We start from the raw sequence: 17,737 nt of genomic DNA, 5'->3' as shown, positions 1-17,737 counted from the left end.
CCGCTGGATTTCTGGCCAGGAGGAGCTCTGAGTGGAGGAGAAAGACATTTTCTTTTTTAACGAAAGAGCCGCAGAGCATGCCAGCACAGGGGAGGGATGCGGCCAGCAGTGGCAGTGGGCAGGCAGGGTTGGGTAGAGGGGTGCTGTACCGGGATTAGGGGGTGCTGGTGGAGGAAAGGTGGGATCTGATGCCCGTTAAAATACAACAGTGAGGATTTTCCAAGGAGCAAACGAAAGAGGAATGCAGGAGAAGGAGAGGGGGACGGGACAGGCACCAAAACCTGGCCTTGGAGCTGGGGGTAGAGGGTCAGCTCCAGGGATGGGCAGACAGGCAGCAGGTCCATCCCCATCCGTCTGCATCCCCCAGCCCTGGCCACTGCTCGCCTGCCTGGATTTAAATCACTGCCCGTACCCCTTCCTCCCAGGCTTTGCTGGGGTCGGATCCGGCACGCTGCCGGCAGGTGCAGTCCATCCCCCCCGTCTCGTTAATCTGTAACACATCGGCCTCCAGCATCAAAGGGCAGAATGTGGAAAATCAGGCCCCGGGCCCCGGAGCGTGGCCACGGGCATGGCTTGCCGGGATGTTAAAAGTTGACCAGACTTCAAAGTGCTGGATCATTTCCTCCTAACCTCTCCCACCTGCTCTTCCCATGGGCACAGCTCCTTGCCCAGCCTGGATTTCTTATCATCCTTCAAGTGTGGCCCCGAAGTGAAGAAGGGAGGAATGGGGCTGTATTTTGGGTTGTGGGGATGAGGAGGTGCGGACCCTGCCTGTCCCAGGCTGATCCCGCTTTCCTGCTGCTTTGGTTTTTTTTTTTTTTTTTTTTTTAATTTCACTTGGTTCAGGGATATGCTGGATGGGAAAAAACTGACCTTACACAACCCAGTGGGCTTCAGTGGGTTATTCATCTCATCTCCCTCAGTCTCCTTTTTTTAAGGTGGTTTTGTCAACTGATTTATTGATGGTAGATGGATGGATGGGTGGATGGCTAGATGGATGAAGGTGCCATGGGAATGGTGGGGATGGTGGTAGATATGCACATTCACAAGGACAGGTGGGAGATAGCTTTAGTCTGTGGAGCCAGGCTGATATTGAGGGACGATACCACCACTGAACCCAGGAACAGGAAGCCACACAGCTCACATAGCCATGGGCTGGAAGAGGTCAGTCAACCAAAGAAAGATGCTGCTGGGTCTTCACCTGCCTACACAATGCCCACACTGGCTTTTCCATGGGTGCTGCATCCACCCTTGCCTCTCCAGTGTAGCCTGACTACTATGTTGGTACAGAAAACCTGCACATTGGCTCTGGTGGGATGGGTGCTGGTGGGCTTCTGACATTCTCAGACTGGGAGGTGAGGCAGGAAAGGCATGAAAGCCAAAAGGCTTGTGCAAAACTACACAAAAAGTGATGAGAAAAGATCTTCCCAGGTCCTCATCATGCCCAGGCTCCTACTGCTCCTGCGTTGGGTGAGCTCTCAGAGGTAGGAGATCCTGAAGACCATTTGATATGGACCCAGCTGTGACTTCGGTGGCTTGCACTTGCAAAGCAAACAGGATTTTACATCCATCTCCTTGTAGACATTTAAAGCCCCAGCTCCAGAAAGGATCATCTTCAAGTCCTGAAACACCTCCAGATGATTGTGCAGGTGCCCACAGCCCTGATAAAGCCTTTCAGAAAGCTGCAGTACCCTCGGCCACGGGTGGCAATGCCTGTCCTGGCACTGAGGCTGCACCCACACCTGGGACAGAGATTGCTCCAGCCATTTCTGCTCATCAAGGTGGTCCCATAGGACCATGGCTTTGGGGGAAGTCATTGAAATTCATTAGTTGAAAGTGATGTGCAGAGGTTGGGCACATGGGAACCTTTCCCCTGACCTTATGCCTGACCTTGGGGACCCTATGTCCCCTTTTTGCCCACAGGTTGAGTGGGGCGATGAGCTGGTTCATCCACACTGAGGCCCACGGAGGGCAGCAGTACTGAAACACACAGTTTGGGGGCAGCATCTGCATCTTCTGCTTGCGACATGACTTGTCGAAACAGCACTGATGTTGCAGGCACTGACAGCATGCACAGCTCTGCAGGTGACATCACCTGCCGTGCAGGTAGGGGATGCAATCCTCCTTGGGGACCTGCTGGGCTGGCAGCAGGTACGGCATCAGGGAACAGAGCTGTGGGGGTCGTTGTGGCCCCCAAGCCCTTCTCTGTAGCAAGGGGTGCAATCCAGCCCCCCCCCAGCCACCGGGAGAAAACCCAAACTGCTGTTCTTAGTTTGTCATCCTGGTCCCCAGGGTGGCAGCAGCCATGGGTGCATGGTTCTGCCATGTCCTGCCTGGGAGTGGACGTCTCCTTCATCCCTGATCCCAGCCTTTACACGTCCTCAGGATGCTGTGTCCAGGAGCTCTGTGCTTTAGAACTGTGATTCCTGGGGATGTTTTTGCAGGTTTATACCCCTGACAGTGTGAGGAAGGGCTCGGCCCAGGTGTTTGGGTTCACCCAACCCTTCCCACTGGTTCTGGGGATGAAGACTGGTCTCCCAGCTAATGTCCCACCATGTACTCCAGGGCTATAGGATGTCACTTTTATGAACACTCTTCCATGCATGGCAGAGTCATCCCTGCAGCAAAAATGTCTTTCTAGGAGAGCTTGGGAAATTTCGACACAGGAAATTATGCCTCCAGCCCTGGGGAGGGTTTGGGTCCTCCCTCGGGTGGCACCAGAGCGTGACCTCTACGTCAGACCGCCCCCGGGCTCACGCCAGCCTTGCCCCAGCGGGCAAAGAAAGCAACATCCCCTGCAAGATTGCACCATCGCAGGGGTGGGGAAAGGTGCAATGGCTTCAGTGTCATGGTGGGGAGAGAAGCCATCCCTGCATGGATGCTGGGAGACTCCCCCCAAAACCCTGTAGGGACCACCCAGCATTATATTAGGGGAGATCAGCAGACTTGGCTCCCGCTCACCTCCACCACAAACCGTTAAATGGCATCAAGACGGTGTATCAGCGGCTTACATATGTTGCTTATAGACGCCAAACTTATTAACACAATAAAACTGCTGCTAAGAAGCTTTCCTGCCTCCTTTCCTGCACAGAGAGCATCAGTGTTGGAAGCACCTAGCCGCCTCCTATGGAAACACCCAGGGTTGCTTTTCATATGGCACTCAGGAAAATAAATATATGAATCAGCCAGGGTCCCCCTTCCAGCATTTCCAGACCTCGCAGGGAGGACAGGGAGCTGGGGAAACCTCAGAGTCAGGGGAGTTTAAATGTTTAAAGCCAGTCCCGGGGTGAAGCCATCCTATCCCGCCCAGCTGCCTGTCCTGGGAGGCAGCGTGCCGGGGGGATGCCCGGGCTCGCAGGGTGCTGCTGGGTGGGCTGGGTGCTGGCGGTCTCCTCCGATGCACGGCACTCTGAATCAGTGAATCTTCCTCCTGCTTTGCTTTGGAAGTGGTCGGAGGGGGACCCTGGCTGATTCATATATTTATTTTCCTGGGTGCCATATGAAAGGCAACCCTGGGTGTTTCCATACGAGGCAGCTAGGTGCTTCCAACACTGACATTCTCCAGGAGAAAAATAGGCAGGAAAGCTTCTTAGCAGCAGTTTTATTGTGTTAATAAGTTTGGCGTCTATAAGCAACATATGTAAATGACTGATATACTGTCTTGATGCCATTTAACATTATGTTGCGGAGGTGAGCGGGAGCCAAGTCTGCAGCATTTCGACTAATACGCAAGGAGCTGCCAATTCTGGTGGGTTTTTTTCTCCTTTTTTTCCCCTTTTTTTTAAATTTAAACAAGTTAACAATCTGCCCGCGCCAAAATAATGACTCGGACCCTTCCGTCTCCGTTGCCGTTTCTTGGAAAACGGGTAAATATTGTGTTCATTTAGCCCTGGCGGCAGCTCGAGTCCCCGGCGCTGGGATGGAAAATCCCAGCTCGCTGGGTATCCCGGTCCCCATTTCTGCGCATGGAGAGAGGGGCCGGTGAGGAAAGAGCGGACCTGCTGCCAAATGCAGCCATGGCTGTTGGTAGCGGAGGTGCCAATGTGTCCGCACTTCCCCCTTCCCCAGTGTGTGTGGGAAAAAAAAAAAAAAGGACAAGGGGAAAAAAAGATTAAATATAAAATGCCGCGAGTTTCTCCCTCTCGCAAGTAATTTTCAGTTAATTTATGTTGAATCAATGGTTCCTTGCAGTCATATGGATGGCAGGCTCCCAGCCATTATTAGTGTAAACAGATTTGTGAGCAGTATATTTAGCTGTTCCATATTGCTTTTAGGAAATGTGCACATTTCAATGGCGTATACTTAGAGAGGGCCATACCCTGCCACCGCTCTGCAGGTGGGGACGGTGCCGTACGGAGGCGCCCATGCTCCCGGCCTCCTCTTCCCCACTCAAGAGGAAGCCCGAGTTGGTGTGTGGGGTTTTGGTTGCCCTTCAAGGCAGTGGGGACCATCAGCTCCTGAAGGTCCCATCTGTATTTCCGCTGAAAAAAAAAAACCCTGCTAAACTGGGTGTTTGCTGGTGAGTATGGTGCGGCCAAGGCCCTGCTCCATCCCGCAGGTTGCAGAGGCTGGATCCAGCTCATGAGCGTGGAAGAGAGGTGTTTGCACTGGTAGGGTCCCCTGGGGTGGGTGCCCAGCATTGTTTTGATGCTCTGGGGTACCCGCCTGCTCCCCAGAGCTCTGTGCAGTCTCACTGGCCTACAAGTGGGATGAGCTGAGCCAGTGCTCCAGCACCCTTGGGAGTGAATCCTCATGGGCTCGGCCACCTGCGCTGCCCGGGGTGGCCACCCACCCAGGGACCGTGCTGGGATGCAGGTAGCACATCCACCCACCCATGCCAGGATGCAGGTGGCACGTCCATCCTGCCAGGGACCATGCTGGGACACAGGTGGCACGTTCACCCAGGGACCATGCCAGGGTGCAGGTGGCATATCCACACAGCGACCGTGCTGGGACGCGGGCAGCACATCCAGCCATCCACGCCAGGATGCAGGTGGCAGATCAACCCAAGGGCCATGCTGGGATGCAGGTGGCATATCTACCAGCCATGCCGTGGGTACGGAGCGCAGCAGCCTCACCCCTGCCACGCAGGGAGGGATCTGGACACCCCCCTCCATCGCCTGAGCGGCTGATTTAAGAAAAGTTGTTGTGCTGCGGGGAAGTGCCAATCTCGAGGTTTGGGGCCAAAATGTAAAAAACGCGCTAAAAAAGAAATCCCCAGATTTCAACAGAATGGGTGTAAATCCCCAGCCAGCGGCGCCGTGAGCAGCCCTCCAAGTCCCGCAGGACAGATCCTGCCACGCAGCAAACTTACACTACTCCTCGCTTCTGGGCCCGCCTGCCGTGGAGGGAGGCTCCCCAGGAGGGAGCAGGATTTGGCCCTTACCCGCCTCCCCTCCAGCCCCCCCTGCTCTCTCCCCACTGCGCGCACACCTCGCCTGCCACCAAAATAACCCAGAAACGCCAAATCCAGAACCTGCTGCCGGTTCACACGTGTTGGGGTGGCACAAAGCGTGGGTGCCGCCCCTCCGCCAAGGAACCAGGGCAGGATATGGCCCCGGGGGCTTTTGCTATTTTAATTTTCCCTGCCGGCTTGCCTGCGTGCTCGAAAATAGCTTCCACGAGCGGGCTGGCACAGGCGACGCAGAGCATCGCCAGCCTCCAGCGGCACGGCGGTGAAAGGATTTGGGCAATGTCTCACCATGGCTACCCGGGCCGGGGAGAAGTATGTGGGCTCTGGGGGGAGGGTGCCAGCCCCTTTCATGGAGTAGAAAGCCCGACATCAGGGCTCTGTTGTTGGATGTCACCGTCTCCCTCCTGCCAGCGTGAAAAATCAATTAGGAAGAATTAGCGACGTGTCAACGGGTGTTGCATGGGGAGAATTATAGGCCCCATCCTGCACACCGCTACGCGGGTTCACCCAGGAGAAGGTGGCACTGTGTCACCGCTCCCTCAGCCATCCCCAACACCGTTACAATCCCCAAACCGTGATACCCAGGCACCTGAATCCGGCCCGGGGTACTGATTTCCAGACCAGGTGCCCGGCTGTGCCCAGGGAGCTGCATACCACCCCAGCGCTCCCTGCCTCAGTTTCCCCATCCCTGCGATGGGGCTTGGCTGGACTGCAGCCCCCACGTCCCACAGCGTCACCAGCCGGAGACCCCATTGGAGCCCATCCCTGTGGCTCTGGGACTGGAAGCAGTTCAGGAGGACTGTAACTTGCACTGTGCTGCCACTTTTCTCTTCTCTCCTCTTTCTGCATGTGTGTATATATATATAAATAAGAAGAAAAAAAAAATCCCAAACTCTGATTAAAATCCCCTTTTTTATTCACCTGCCCATCTTTCCTCTGTCTCCATCTCCCATTCTATCCAAACTCATAATTAATCGCTCAAGGCAAAAGTAATGAATGTTAATTGGCCATCTGTACAAAGACTAATTAAAATCTACCATGCTGGGGATTAAAACATACCTATAGCAACTGCCTGAATTGAGAATGAGACAGAGGAGAGATTGAGAAAACAGCTGAAAGGCTTGTGCAAAACGCAATCTCGCTTAGGTGTGAGATGAGTTGCAACTCGGAGATCTGAGATGCTTTATTATTAAATTAAAAAAAAAAAAAAAAAAGGGGGCGGGGAAGAAACTTCTGAGCTGAGCCGGGAGATGGTTTAATGGGAAGAAAGGCCGCGGGAGATTTCAAAGGCAGAGTGACCCCAACATTTCGGGTTTGGTTTGGATGAGGATAATAGCTGCCCTCTCCCCTCCCTGATGGGAGAAAATATTTCATGGTGTTTTCAGCTTTTTAGCATTTCTGGATGGGAAGAAACCACGCCCAGCACTGGGAAGCTGCTGGGCTAGAGAAGGGTAAGAAGCAAGCCCTGAATTTGAGGAGGTAGGGATGGAGCGCTTGGCACCATGCAATGGGCATCACGGCCCGACCAGGCATCCATCGGCACGGCAGGGTCTGCATCCCACTCTGCCCCGAAGCTGCATCGCCCCCTCGGCCACCCCGCTCCGCTCCTGGCCCCTTCTTTGTCCTAAATCCTCGGCTTTTCAGGCCGGCCATCCCTTTGTTGCGGGGAGGGTTTAGGAGTTGGAGGACTAGTGCAAAACAAATAAGCCAGCGCTAATTATTCACGGGGCTGCTGCTCCTCCTCCTCCTTGCTGTTGCCCTGACGAGTCCCCCGGCCCCCACGCAAACACCTCCTGACCCTCCCTGCGCATCTGGGGCCAGTGCAAAGCCTGCATTTGTCTCACCCAGCTGAGGTGTCCCCTCCAGCGCTGGTGAAACTGCTGGAGGTGGCAGGAGGTGCCCGGGGGTGGAGGGCACCTGAGCAGATGCTGGCAAGGAGGCTGGACCCTCTCTCCAAACAGGTTCCATCAGACTCAAGGCAGCTCTGGCACGTGCAAAATGCCATTTTTTTAGTAAAAAAGAAAAAGAAAAAAGTGCTTTTCCTCCAGCCAAAGCTGGGGGTGGGTTTCTGCTAGAAATCACAGACCTGTGGCTGCATCACCTTGTGTCCCCAAGCAGTTCCAGGCCAGGGCTTCCCCATCTATCCCATGCACCAGCTCTGATGCCAGCAAACAACTAATTTATTAATCCCAGGTCCCCAAGTGTCTCCTTCCGGGAGCCGCTGACCACATCCCTGTACCCCTGTGATGCTGGGGATGACTGCTGCCGCAGAGCATCCTTCCCGGGGGCTTTTCGGGGTTCACAGTGGGGGGTGACGGAGAGGCTGGGGGGAGGCTGGGCATCCTCCCCTGAGTGCGCTGATACTTTGCAGCCTTGCTGGAAGCACCCGAGCTCAGCTCTGCTCTTGTTTTCTCAGATTCGGCTGTGTTTACTCCCAACACGAGTGACCGCCGTGGCCCTATTACGGGAGCGGCTGACAGCTCGGCTGACAAGTGTGCTCGCGGCAGGAATGTGAATGCGGCTCCCGGCCTCGCCGCGGTGCCTCGGCGGCAGCTTTGCCGGCGGTGGCATGGGGAGGGTGAGGCCACGCTGCTGGCTGCGTGATGTGAGATGCCTAAGGAAAGAGCCGCTCTGGGTTTCCTGTGGGATCCCACATGGGATGGGGGGCTGCGAGCAGCAGGTGCAGCACAACTTGCTCATCCTTCCTGATCTAAACCCAGGTGCTGAGCATGTGCCAGAGTCCCCCAGCATCCTAATGGGAAGGACCAGGATCTGCTGGGATTATTCAGTGCTCAGGGAAGGGCTGGGCAATTGGCACAGGAGGGTTTCAAGGCCAGGTGGAGAATGATGGTCAGCAGAGGTGGCGCAGGATAGGCCATGGAGGAGGAGGAGGATGGATGCCCTGATCTGAACCAGTGGCTCTGCTGAAGGAAAGGGGACAGGGAGCAGCTGATGTTGAGACCGTCCGGTGTCCCCAAATCCCGGGGGGTCACAGGAGCAGCTCAGCCACAGTCTGCCTCGGGCTTGGCACTTGATATTCAGGGAAGGAGGCTGCATCCCACACAGGCCAGCGACAAACTGGACAAAGTCTGGCTTTGAGGTGCTGCATGAAAAAATGGAAAACTTCCTATTTCTGGCAGTTCTTTCCCACTGGCGTGGAAATTGTTGTTGGTCTGCAGGACCTGGTTCAACCACTGGTGAAACTGGTGGGTGCAGGGCAGCGCCAGGAGTGATGCTGAAGCCAGGGATCCAGTGCTTGTCCCAGCTCCTCTGCTCGTGCTGGATAAAGATGGTTTAATTAATCACAGATCATTTCTGCAATGTCCCCCCATTAGCAGACTAAATAATAACTCATTAAAGGCATTTCAAGATCGCAGGAACAGGACAGTTTACCAGCAAACCCACTGCTCTTTGGCTCTAAACTGGGTTAATCTGTCATCTCTCCTTGCTGGACCAATGGGTCCCTTGTTACACATTAAATGGCTGCTCCAGGAAACATGTCCAGCCTGGAGCTGGTCCTTCTCCTTGCTTAACACTAAGGCCACCAAAACGAGAGGACAGCATAGAGGGGAGAAGAACAGAAGCAAGTCAGCAGGCTGAGGGTGAGGAGTGTGAAGAGTTACAGGCAGGAGGATGCATGAGCAAGCGTTCAGTCTCAGGGAGAAGAGTTGGTGAGAACCATGCCAGCTCAGGAGAAAGATGTTTGTTGTTCTATCCCTCTCAGGCTTGGTGAACATCCACCAAATCCCAGCCATGGCCCTGAGAAGACCCTGCAAAGCTCCTGACTTGTCGCATAGAGAACTGGGAGGCTTTGGGATGGTTGGTTGTGTGCCCCCCTCATCTCAGGTACCCCCCATATTAACTCCGTGCCATGTGCATGGCTTGGGTATCTCCATGGGCATCTCGGGGGTCTCTGCATGCAGGATGGGGGTCCCTGGGTGGGAAGTGTGGGCACTACCAGACCTTCCTCCCCCCCTGGGAGCACCATTGCCAGAGGACCATCTCATTTACCTTTGGCCTCGTGTCCAGAGGTGGCTGCTTGTTTGCGAGCGAGGAGCTCGCTGAGCACTCAGCGTACTGGACGAAAGGCCCGTACTCAGCATTTCTGGCCACTGGATGTGAAAAAAAAGTTATTCTTTTTCCCTCTGCTGAGAGACCTTAAATAAGGGGCAGAGGGACCTGGCTGCAGCCTCTTGCCCCACTGAGCCAGGGGCAGACCAGGTCAGTGGACGAGATTTGGGAGGTCATTGGGTGCACACCAGTTTTAATTTGGGAGGCTTTGGGGGGGATTTAGCAGGCTCACCCTTGCTGCCATCCTGGGGACCTAGTCACACATGCAGAAACAAAACCCAGCAGTGACTTTGCCTCCTTTCATGACCTGGTTCCCCGCATTTCATCACAGCACAAAGGACCCAGTGTGCCTCCCCAGCATGGAGAGGGGGCTGGGGAAGGTCCCCTGAGGACCTGGGGTCGGTTGCTGTGGTGGTGTCACCCCTAGGTATTGCACACACACTTTCCTTCATACCCCAAACTGCTATCGAGGCCATCGCAGGGGCTTTCTATAGCACTTTAATAGGGATCTTCCACAGGGAGGCAACTGCGCAGCTCGTGCTCCAGCCTTGTCTTCCCCTGTTTACCAGGGAGACATCACGCCTTCACCAACATCCACCCATTACAGAAATCACTGCAGCCAGGAAGGGCCCAGCGCTAGCAGCACGTCCGTCCCACGGCTTTCCCCCAAGCAGCGAGTAAATTGCTTTTCTTGTAAGCACATGAGCTGAGAGTAAGAGGGGAGCAGGGAGGGGCTGACTGTCCCACAGGAGCCTTGTGCTGGGAGAGCAGGGCTGCACAGCCCTTCCTGGGGCTGCCACGACCTCTAGCACTGTGCGCCAGGGATGAGATGCGAAGGAAAAAGCAAAGGCAAAAAAAGGGAAAAAAAGGGGTAAAATGCCCTCCACGGTATTTCACTGCAGGAGGCAGGGTGGGAAGGCAGGGTGGTGGAGGGGCTGGCAGGGAGGCAGACCCACTTGCAGGGACTCCCCCCTGTACTAAGTAGGATTTTGAGTTTAACAAGCCCCGCTTTACCCCTGTCAGGGAGAACGGAGCCTATGGCTCCTGTCTGGGATGGAGGAGGTGACGGCTCCTGTTGCGGTGACTTCCTCCAGCCGCACGGTTCATCCTTAGCCCATGGGAGAGCACTGCCCAAATATTGGGGCTCCCCTAGGGCCAGGCACGTTACCTCCATCACATATGCTTTGACAGGTGAGCTGTGAGCTCCTGTCTCTGAAACTAGGAGATCTCAAAACAACTTCTTTTTTTTTTTTTATGAATACTCCTTTTTCTCCCAATTGAACCTCCGGCATGGTCCCATGGCTCCAGGACATGGAGCCTTAATTAAAGAAAATCAGTCACTGCAGGGACCTGTGATGAGACGGTGCAAAGGTAGGAGGGAAGCCTGAGCTTGCATCCCGCTCCATCCCCGCCAAACAGCCCGTTGCTTTTCCAGAGGCACCAATGCTGTCTCACCCTCTGGACTGTCTGCTCTGGCTGGTGTCCGTTATTCGGTCTCGGTACGCCCTCAGCTGGTCACAGAAAATGCTAGAAAAGGGAAAAAAAATATTTCATATCGTTTTGCCATTGTGTCTCGTAGCACCTATGGGTGAACAGATGTTTTCCAGACCCATGGGGGACAGGAACTGAGCCCACTTCCTGAGGAGGGGATGCTGGTATCCAGGGGATGCCCTGAAAGCATCACTGGCATTTCTCCCTGGGTAAGGAATGCTGGTACCCAAGGATGCTGGTACCCAGGGAATGCCCTGAAAGCATCACGACATTTCTCCCTCGGCAGAGCTCTGCTCCTGGGCTGGGAGGCACAAACTTGTTTTGTCCCTGGGGGTTACAGAGAGATGACAAACACCTAAACACACAGGCAATGAGTCCAAGGGGATGAAACCCCTGAAAATAAAACATCCAGACTAGAGCTTGGAGCACAGTCAAGTGATGAGTGGCTGAGCTGAAGACAAACTTACTCCATTGAACTTTGAGCACGTGGCTGCTTCACCAGCAAAATTCAGCAGTGTGAGCCACAAGCATATGTCACTCCAGCCATAGGATTCACACTTGGTATGTGCTTGATGTTGGCAACAAGTTCCCTCTTCAAGCAAGTGTACAGTTTCCTGGTTTAAGGGACCGGGACACTGAGACTGATTTTTGCACCTGCTGCATGTGGGCTGTCCCTGGGCACCAGGGGAGACAGAAAAGGGAGTGAAAAGTGACCCATGTCCCAGCACAAGACAGACATGGACCTGTCAGAACAGGTTCAGAGGATGCCACAAAAGGGCCTAGAACATCTCTGCTGTGGAAAGAGGCTGAGGCAGCTGGAGCTTTTCAGCTTGGAGAAGAGAAGTCTCCGGGGAGACTTTATTGTGGCTTTTCAATACTTAAAGGGGGCTTATAAGAAAGATGGAGAGAGATGTTTTACCAGGGCCTGCAGTGACAGGACAAAGCGTAAGGGTTTTAAATTGAAAAAAGGGTAGGTTTAGATTGGATGTAAGGAAGACATTTTTTACAGTGAGGGTGGGTGAGACACTGGACCAGGTTGCCCAGAGACCTTGTGGATGCCCCATCCTTGGAAGTGTTGAATGTCAGGTTGGATGGGCTTTGAGCAAGCTGATATAGTGGAAAATGCCCATAGCAGGGGGGTCGGACTAGATGATCTTTGAAGGTCCCTTCCAACCCAAACCATTCTATGAATCAGATCCAGTGTTTCATTAATGATTTCATTAACTTTGTGTGCAGCAGGACACAAACACCTTGCTATTTAAAGTCAGCATTCATGGCCTATATATATACTCGCTTGGGAGAGAGGTTTGGGTTGAAGTGCCTGGCTTCAAGTGGCACCTCTGATACCACAACCCCTCACACAGATGCTCCAACAAGACACGCAGAGTTGCCAATACACCCCAGTGATTGGAGGGTGGTCAGATCTCAAGCAAGAATAGAATCATAGAATCAATTGCCTAGGTTGGAAGGGACCTTTCAGCTCATTTAGTCCAACTATCAACCTAAGTCTGACAAAAACCATCACTAAACTGTATCTCTAAGCACTATGTCTACCCGTCTTTTAAATACCTCCAGGGACGGTGCCTCAATCACCTCCCTGGGCAGCCTGTTCAAATACACAGTCCAAAAATACACAGTTCAAAAATCACACTCCCCCTTGGATACCCTGGCTTTTAATGTGTCTTACTCTGAATAACCCATCGGCATCTCCCACCCAGCTGGTACCAAATGGTCCCCGTGCCCACAGCAGCCCTGTCCCCCAGGACCCTCCCACCTCCTCCTGTAATATAGGCCTCCTTGAGCTTTTTGGGGAGGAGGGGGAGCTTACCTATCTTCTGCCCAGCCCCTGACAGCGCACGGTGCAAGACCCTGTAGGGGCAGGACACTGAGCACTGGTGCTATATATTTGCCAGATCTCAAAGGAGGATTTCTGCCCAAGAGGGGACGGGACAAGCCCATAGTGATGCAGAGTGAGGTGATGGGGAATTTTTAGTAACAGCACGTCTGCCCAGGTTTCACAGACAACGTTCACCACCATCAGGTGCCAAACTACAGCAAAACAACCCTGTTGTCAGTATAGTGAGCAGCAGAGTTTCACAGGCACAGAAGAAAGATGAAACCAAACTGCAGAGTAGCTGGAGAAGGGTTTTTTTTTTGAGCTTGACAGGATTAAGTTAACACAGTTAGTGATATGGATCAGAGATGGAAGAACAGGACGGGCACATGTGGCGCCTTATTGGATGAAGACAGGGCTTAACCCAGGTTCTCTCCTCCTAGCCTCCCAAATATTTATCCATTTTTAAAGATAAAGCAGAAGACCCAGACCAGACATGAAACTTTTAATGATTGTAGATCCATTTGGACAAAATTTGAAATAAAAGGTTGAGATAGAGAACTGCAGGAAGGTTGCTGTCATTGAGCACAGAGGGACACTGGGCATTCCCAGGGCACACAGGGGATGACACTGCACTTCACAGAAGCTCTCCTGTATCAACACACACTGCAGGTCAGCTGTCTTCTAGAAGGACAAGTGTATAACCGCCTGTGCCTCCTGGAACCCGATGAAAAATTGAGGATAAACCCCCACAAATATTTAAAAGAATAACCCCAGATCAAGCCCCGGATCCAGGCTTGGACCCAGAAACTGCAAACAGGAGCATGGCAGGAACTCAGGACTGTGTCTCAGATGTGCTCTAACCCACGCTGCGCTTGTGCACAGGTTTATGTAAACTAGTGACCCCAGCCAGGCATCCAGAATTCACATCACCTCCATGGCCAGCTCCCCCTCCTGGTGATTTATTGCCTTTGTGTAAAAAACACAGGGACAGGCTTTGCTCCACATCTTAATGCACAAAACTGGCACAGAGACGATCCCAGAACTGCAGGAGAGTCTAGACAAGCCACTGGTGAGACAGGGGACAGACAGTCAGGGCTCAGGGATGACAGTCACATCTTCCGGCCCCAGGAATGGCTCTTTTGCCCTTTGGTGACTTGCTCAGGTACTGAGCACACAGCTCCTGAGGGGCAAAGAGGACAGGCACAGGGATGCCCAGATCTAACTCTACTGTTGGCTTCTTTGAGACCTTCTGGGGTGGCTTTCTGAGATGGCCTTGCGTGCCTTCGTACCTCTTTGGCTTGCACACACTCCTGCACAGGAGAGCTTTAAGCCTCCATGCCCATTCCTTTGGAAAAACCACCTCTGCTCCCTCATCCCCAGCAGCTAAGAAATCCCTGCTCCTGCCGGCAGATGCCCAGGAGAGCTCAACAGCTACAGCACAGCAAAGCAATAACTTTTCCCATGCCCATCAGGGCACTAGGAGTATTTATAAGGCACCTAGAGGTCTTCTCTTGAAAGCTGCACAGCACCCAGCACTCACACACGGTCACCAAACACACCAGAGGCACCCAACACGCCTCAGCAGGAAGCAAAGCAGGAAGGCAAAGGAGGAGGAAAGCGTAACTCAGATGTCATAGAAATCCACGTGGGCACCGGAGATGAAGGTGTCCTCCTCCAGGAGATTCACCAGCTTCTGGGCTGACACGGTGCAGTCTATCAGCTGCCCGCTCTCCTGCAGGCTTTGGAAATATTGACGCATCTCAGGGTCTCCGGTCTTAGTCCGGGCCAAGAGCTGCATGTCGGTGTCCAGGGGACCTGGAGGAAGAGCAACAAAAAAATAAATCATGTAAAGAAAAAGCAAAATCTGGGGCTCATTTTCCCTCTGCATCTGACTCAGATGCAAGAATCTTTTATCCACAAAGCCACGAGAAAATTAATAGCAATTAATGAGTTCCCCTCCTCACCCGGGGCATAGTTGAGCACACGGACATCGGGCTCCTCAAGCGCCAGCACCTGGAACATCATGTCCCGGGAAGCCTTCCCACTGCAGTACAGTGCCCAGTTCTTGAAGGGCTTCACAGCACAGAGCGAGGAGATGTTCACCACCGTCCTGCTTGAGCCAGGCTGCTTCCCGAAGGCTTGCAGGGCAGTGGAGGTGAGGCAAAGAGCTGAGGTGACGTTGAAGGCAAAGTAGCTGTTGATCTCATCTGGGTCGGTGAGGTCGAGGAAGGATTTGGAGATATCTCCCAGGGAGCCTAGGAAGGACAAATGAGTTTAGAGTAGTTAAAGATGGGTTCAACAACACAGCAAATCCCTTTTGCTCCTATGTTTCCACATGCAAAGTGAGCAGTTTTGCTGGTCCAACCTCTAGCAACGTCTCACAGGAGAACGAGGAGCTCAGCACAGCCCAGCTCCGCTCATCTCTTTCTGGTCACCTGCTGAACCAAGAGCAGTGACATGGGACGTGGACCTGCCCTGCCAATCCTCTGCCAAAACAAAGAGCTCCAAACCTCCAGCCTGAAGTACAATGTCCGCATGGGCCACCACACACTCTCCTGCATGTCCCTCTTTTGGGACCAAGTCAGTAAAAGACCCACCTCCTGTAGCACCTATTACCTGCTGGAACACATGGTCTTATTTATAGAGGCAATGGGTGAAAAAAGGCACTAAAGCCAACCGACATTAAAGATTGCAAGTGAAGCACCCACAAGGCACGGCTAAAAGTTTTTCTGAAGGTTTGTACTCAGGGAGCAGAGCAGTGGGAGGGCACAGGATGGTGGCCAGCTGGTCCTGTGCCATGAGTAACCTTGTGAGCAGCAAAGCACTGTGGTCCCAGCGGTGAACCACCCCTGGTCTACTCCCCAGATTAATTACTTGAATAAAAAGATCGAGAGAGGGCGAAATCCCTGCTGCTCCTTCGGTTATTTACTCCGTACGACTTATTTACTGGCACCCAAAGTGCCGATCAAGCCTTGGCTAGGCCGCTGCAGAACCAGGGGTGGGCTCGCCGGGGCTGAGCCCCGCTGCCCCGGGGGAGGCGGAGGGCAGGGAGCCGGGGGGTGGGGGAGGGGAGCGGGGGGCTCATTACCGGCGTTGTTGATGAGGAGCAGGCGGCCGGGCGGGGCGGCGGGCAGCACCTCCCGCAGGGCAGCGGCCGCCCTCCGCAGCCCCTGCTCGCAGCCCAGGTCTGCAGCCACGCACTCCACCCGCAACCCGGCGCCGCCGCCCCGCAGCTCGGCCGCCAGCTCGGCCAGCGGCGCCACCGAGCGCGCCAGCAGCAGCAGCACCGAGCCCTCGCCGAGCCGCGGGGCCAGCAGCCGCGCCAGGCTGCGCCCGAAACCCCGGGAGGCGCCGGTCAGCACGCAGACGGCCGTGCCCCAGCGCCCGGGCACCGGCTGCGCTCCCGACCCCGCTCCCGGCTCCATCCCGGCCACGAGCGGAGGGGGGCGTGGCAACAGGCCTCACCACGTGATCCGCCCCATTCATCCCCTCCGCCGCTTTGGGAATGGCCGCTCCGAACGGGCCGGCACCGCCGCCAGTTCCCATTGGTCGGCGCCGCCGCCTCGGCCCGCTGACGTCCGCTTTGCGGGCGTGGTCGGAGCGGCGCGCCCTCCTCCGGCCGCTCCCGGCGAGTAGCGGGGACTGGGGCTGCGGGGCCGGGGTTGCGGCCCCGGTCGCGGTCGCGGTCCCGGTCCCGGTCCCGCGGCCCCGGTCCCGGGAAGCGCCCGGCCCTGCCTTACCAAGGCGCGGCTGCACTGGGGGGTTTTTCTCCAACACATTTTTTTTTTTCTAATGCATTTTTCACTACATTTTTGTAATACTTTTTTTTTTTGGTTTTTAAATATATTTTATCCCCAGCACGGATGTAAATCCCGCCCCCTCCCTGCACCTCCCCAGCCCTGGCGCTTTGCTGCCGGCCACCGCTGTGACTTTTTGCTCTTGGGCTTTACCCTAACAAAGCCTTTGCTCACACCTTTTTCCTCTGCGATCGCTGCTTTTGGCACTCGGCGCCGGCTGTTTATTAGGTAGCGAAAGCCCTGTCTGATCCCAAAGAGTCCTAAAATCCTTTTTTAAAAAATAACTATCTTTGTGCATGAAGGCGCAGACAACTTTCAAAGAGGGTTTTTGCAAGGGGTACCTGGTTTGTGTGGAATTAGTTGGCAGCTGGGCTTGGTTTCCCAGCTGTTCAATCCTGAGGACAGATGGCCCCCATGGTGCGTGAGCAGGTAACGAAGCGGAGTTTCGCCCTATTAAGCAGTTGCAGACTGGGATGAAACCCTCCAGCGTTCTAATAAACCATTAAAAATTCATGGTATGGCAAAAACCCAAGAGTGATATTTGTTTTGCTAAAGCAAATCTTACACATTCAGTAAAATTAAGATCATCAGCAAAAAAATAAGACAGCAAACGTGTATTTTTTTCACAAGTAGCTTCTTGATGGCAGAACTTGCCTTAGTGACTGCCAGTTTCCCCCTTCCCATTTTGGCAGCTCCGATCTCCTGCATCCATCATGCTTCTTGCCCCAGCTCCCAGCCTGGCACCGCACCCCGTCCCACGTAGCTGTGTTCAACACTGAACTGGGCCAGCTGGAAATGGCCATAATTTTGCTGGACTTTCCTTCCAGCAGACCATTTCTTCCATTTGACCTGTTACCAGGCTACAGCGAAGGGTGTAGAAGTAGGATTGAGGGTCTGGGAAGCAGGTTTTTTTAGCTGATAGAACTTGCTTGTGCTAATATTCACTGAAAATAAAGAATCAGGAGGAGGGAATTGGTGACCAAATCAGTCCAGAGCTGGAACTGGAGGGCAAAGCTGCCGAGAAATTACAAATCCATAAGATACCTCCCAAAGTCTCATTGTCTCTTTTGTGCTGCTCAGTAAACAAAGAGACTTGTGCCAAGGATGCACCTTGCACTGTAGAAATTT

General features: G+C 54.0%; 1 protein-coding gene across 1 annotated transcript; it reads right to left on the bottom strand.

The window, feature by feature from the left end:
* Nucleotides 1–13,297: 13,297 nt before the first annotated feature.
* On the bottom strand, nucleotides 13,298–16,331 carry SPR (sepiapterin reductase). The gene is made up of 3 exons (XM_074587166.1): nucleotides 15,901–16,331; nucleotides 14,777–15,067; nucleotides 13,298–14,627 (listed from the first exon to the last, which is right to left on the bottom strand). Exons 1-3 carry the CDS (start codon nucleotides 16,235–16,237, stop codon nucleotides 14,437–14,439), a joined length of 819 nt encoding a protein of 272 aa, XP_074443267.1. The 5' UTR covers nucleotides 16,238–16,331; the 3' UTR covers nucleotides 13,298–14,436.
* Nucleotides 16,332–17,737: the final 1,406 nt, after the last annotated feature.

The sequence above is a fragment of the Larus michahellis genome, chromosome 5, assembly GCF_964199755.1.
Source record: "Larus michahellis chromosome 5, bLarMic1.1, whole genome shotgun sequence".
Classification (NCBI taxonomy): Eukaryota; Metazoa; Chordata; class Aves; order Charadriiformes; family Laridae; genus Larus; species Larus michahellis.
This window is presented reverse-complemented; position numbering and strand designations above follow the sequence as displayed.

What these genes read in the sequence shown, in the direction of transcription:
- SPR (XM_074587166.1), bottom strand. Translation starts at nt 16,237, where the DNA reads ATGGAGCCGGGAGCGGGGTCGGGAGCGCAGCCGGTGCCCGGGCGCTGG. An exon ending in GCTCCTCATCAACAACGCCG is followed by an intron (nt 15,068 to 15,900) that starts GTAATGAGCCCC and finishes TGTCCTTCCTAG; the next exon opens with GCTCCCTGGGAGATATCTCC. An exon ending in TGTGCTCAACTATGCCCCGG is followed by an intron (nt 14,628 to 14,776) that starts GTGAGGAGGGGA and finishes CTCTTCCTCCAG; the next exon opens with GTCCCCTGGACACCGACATG.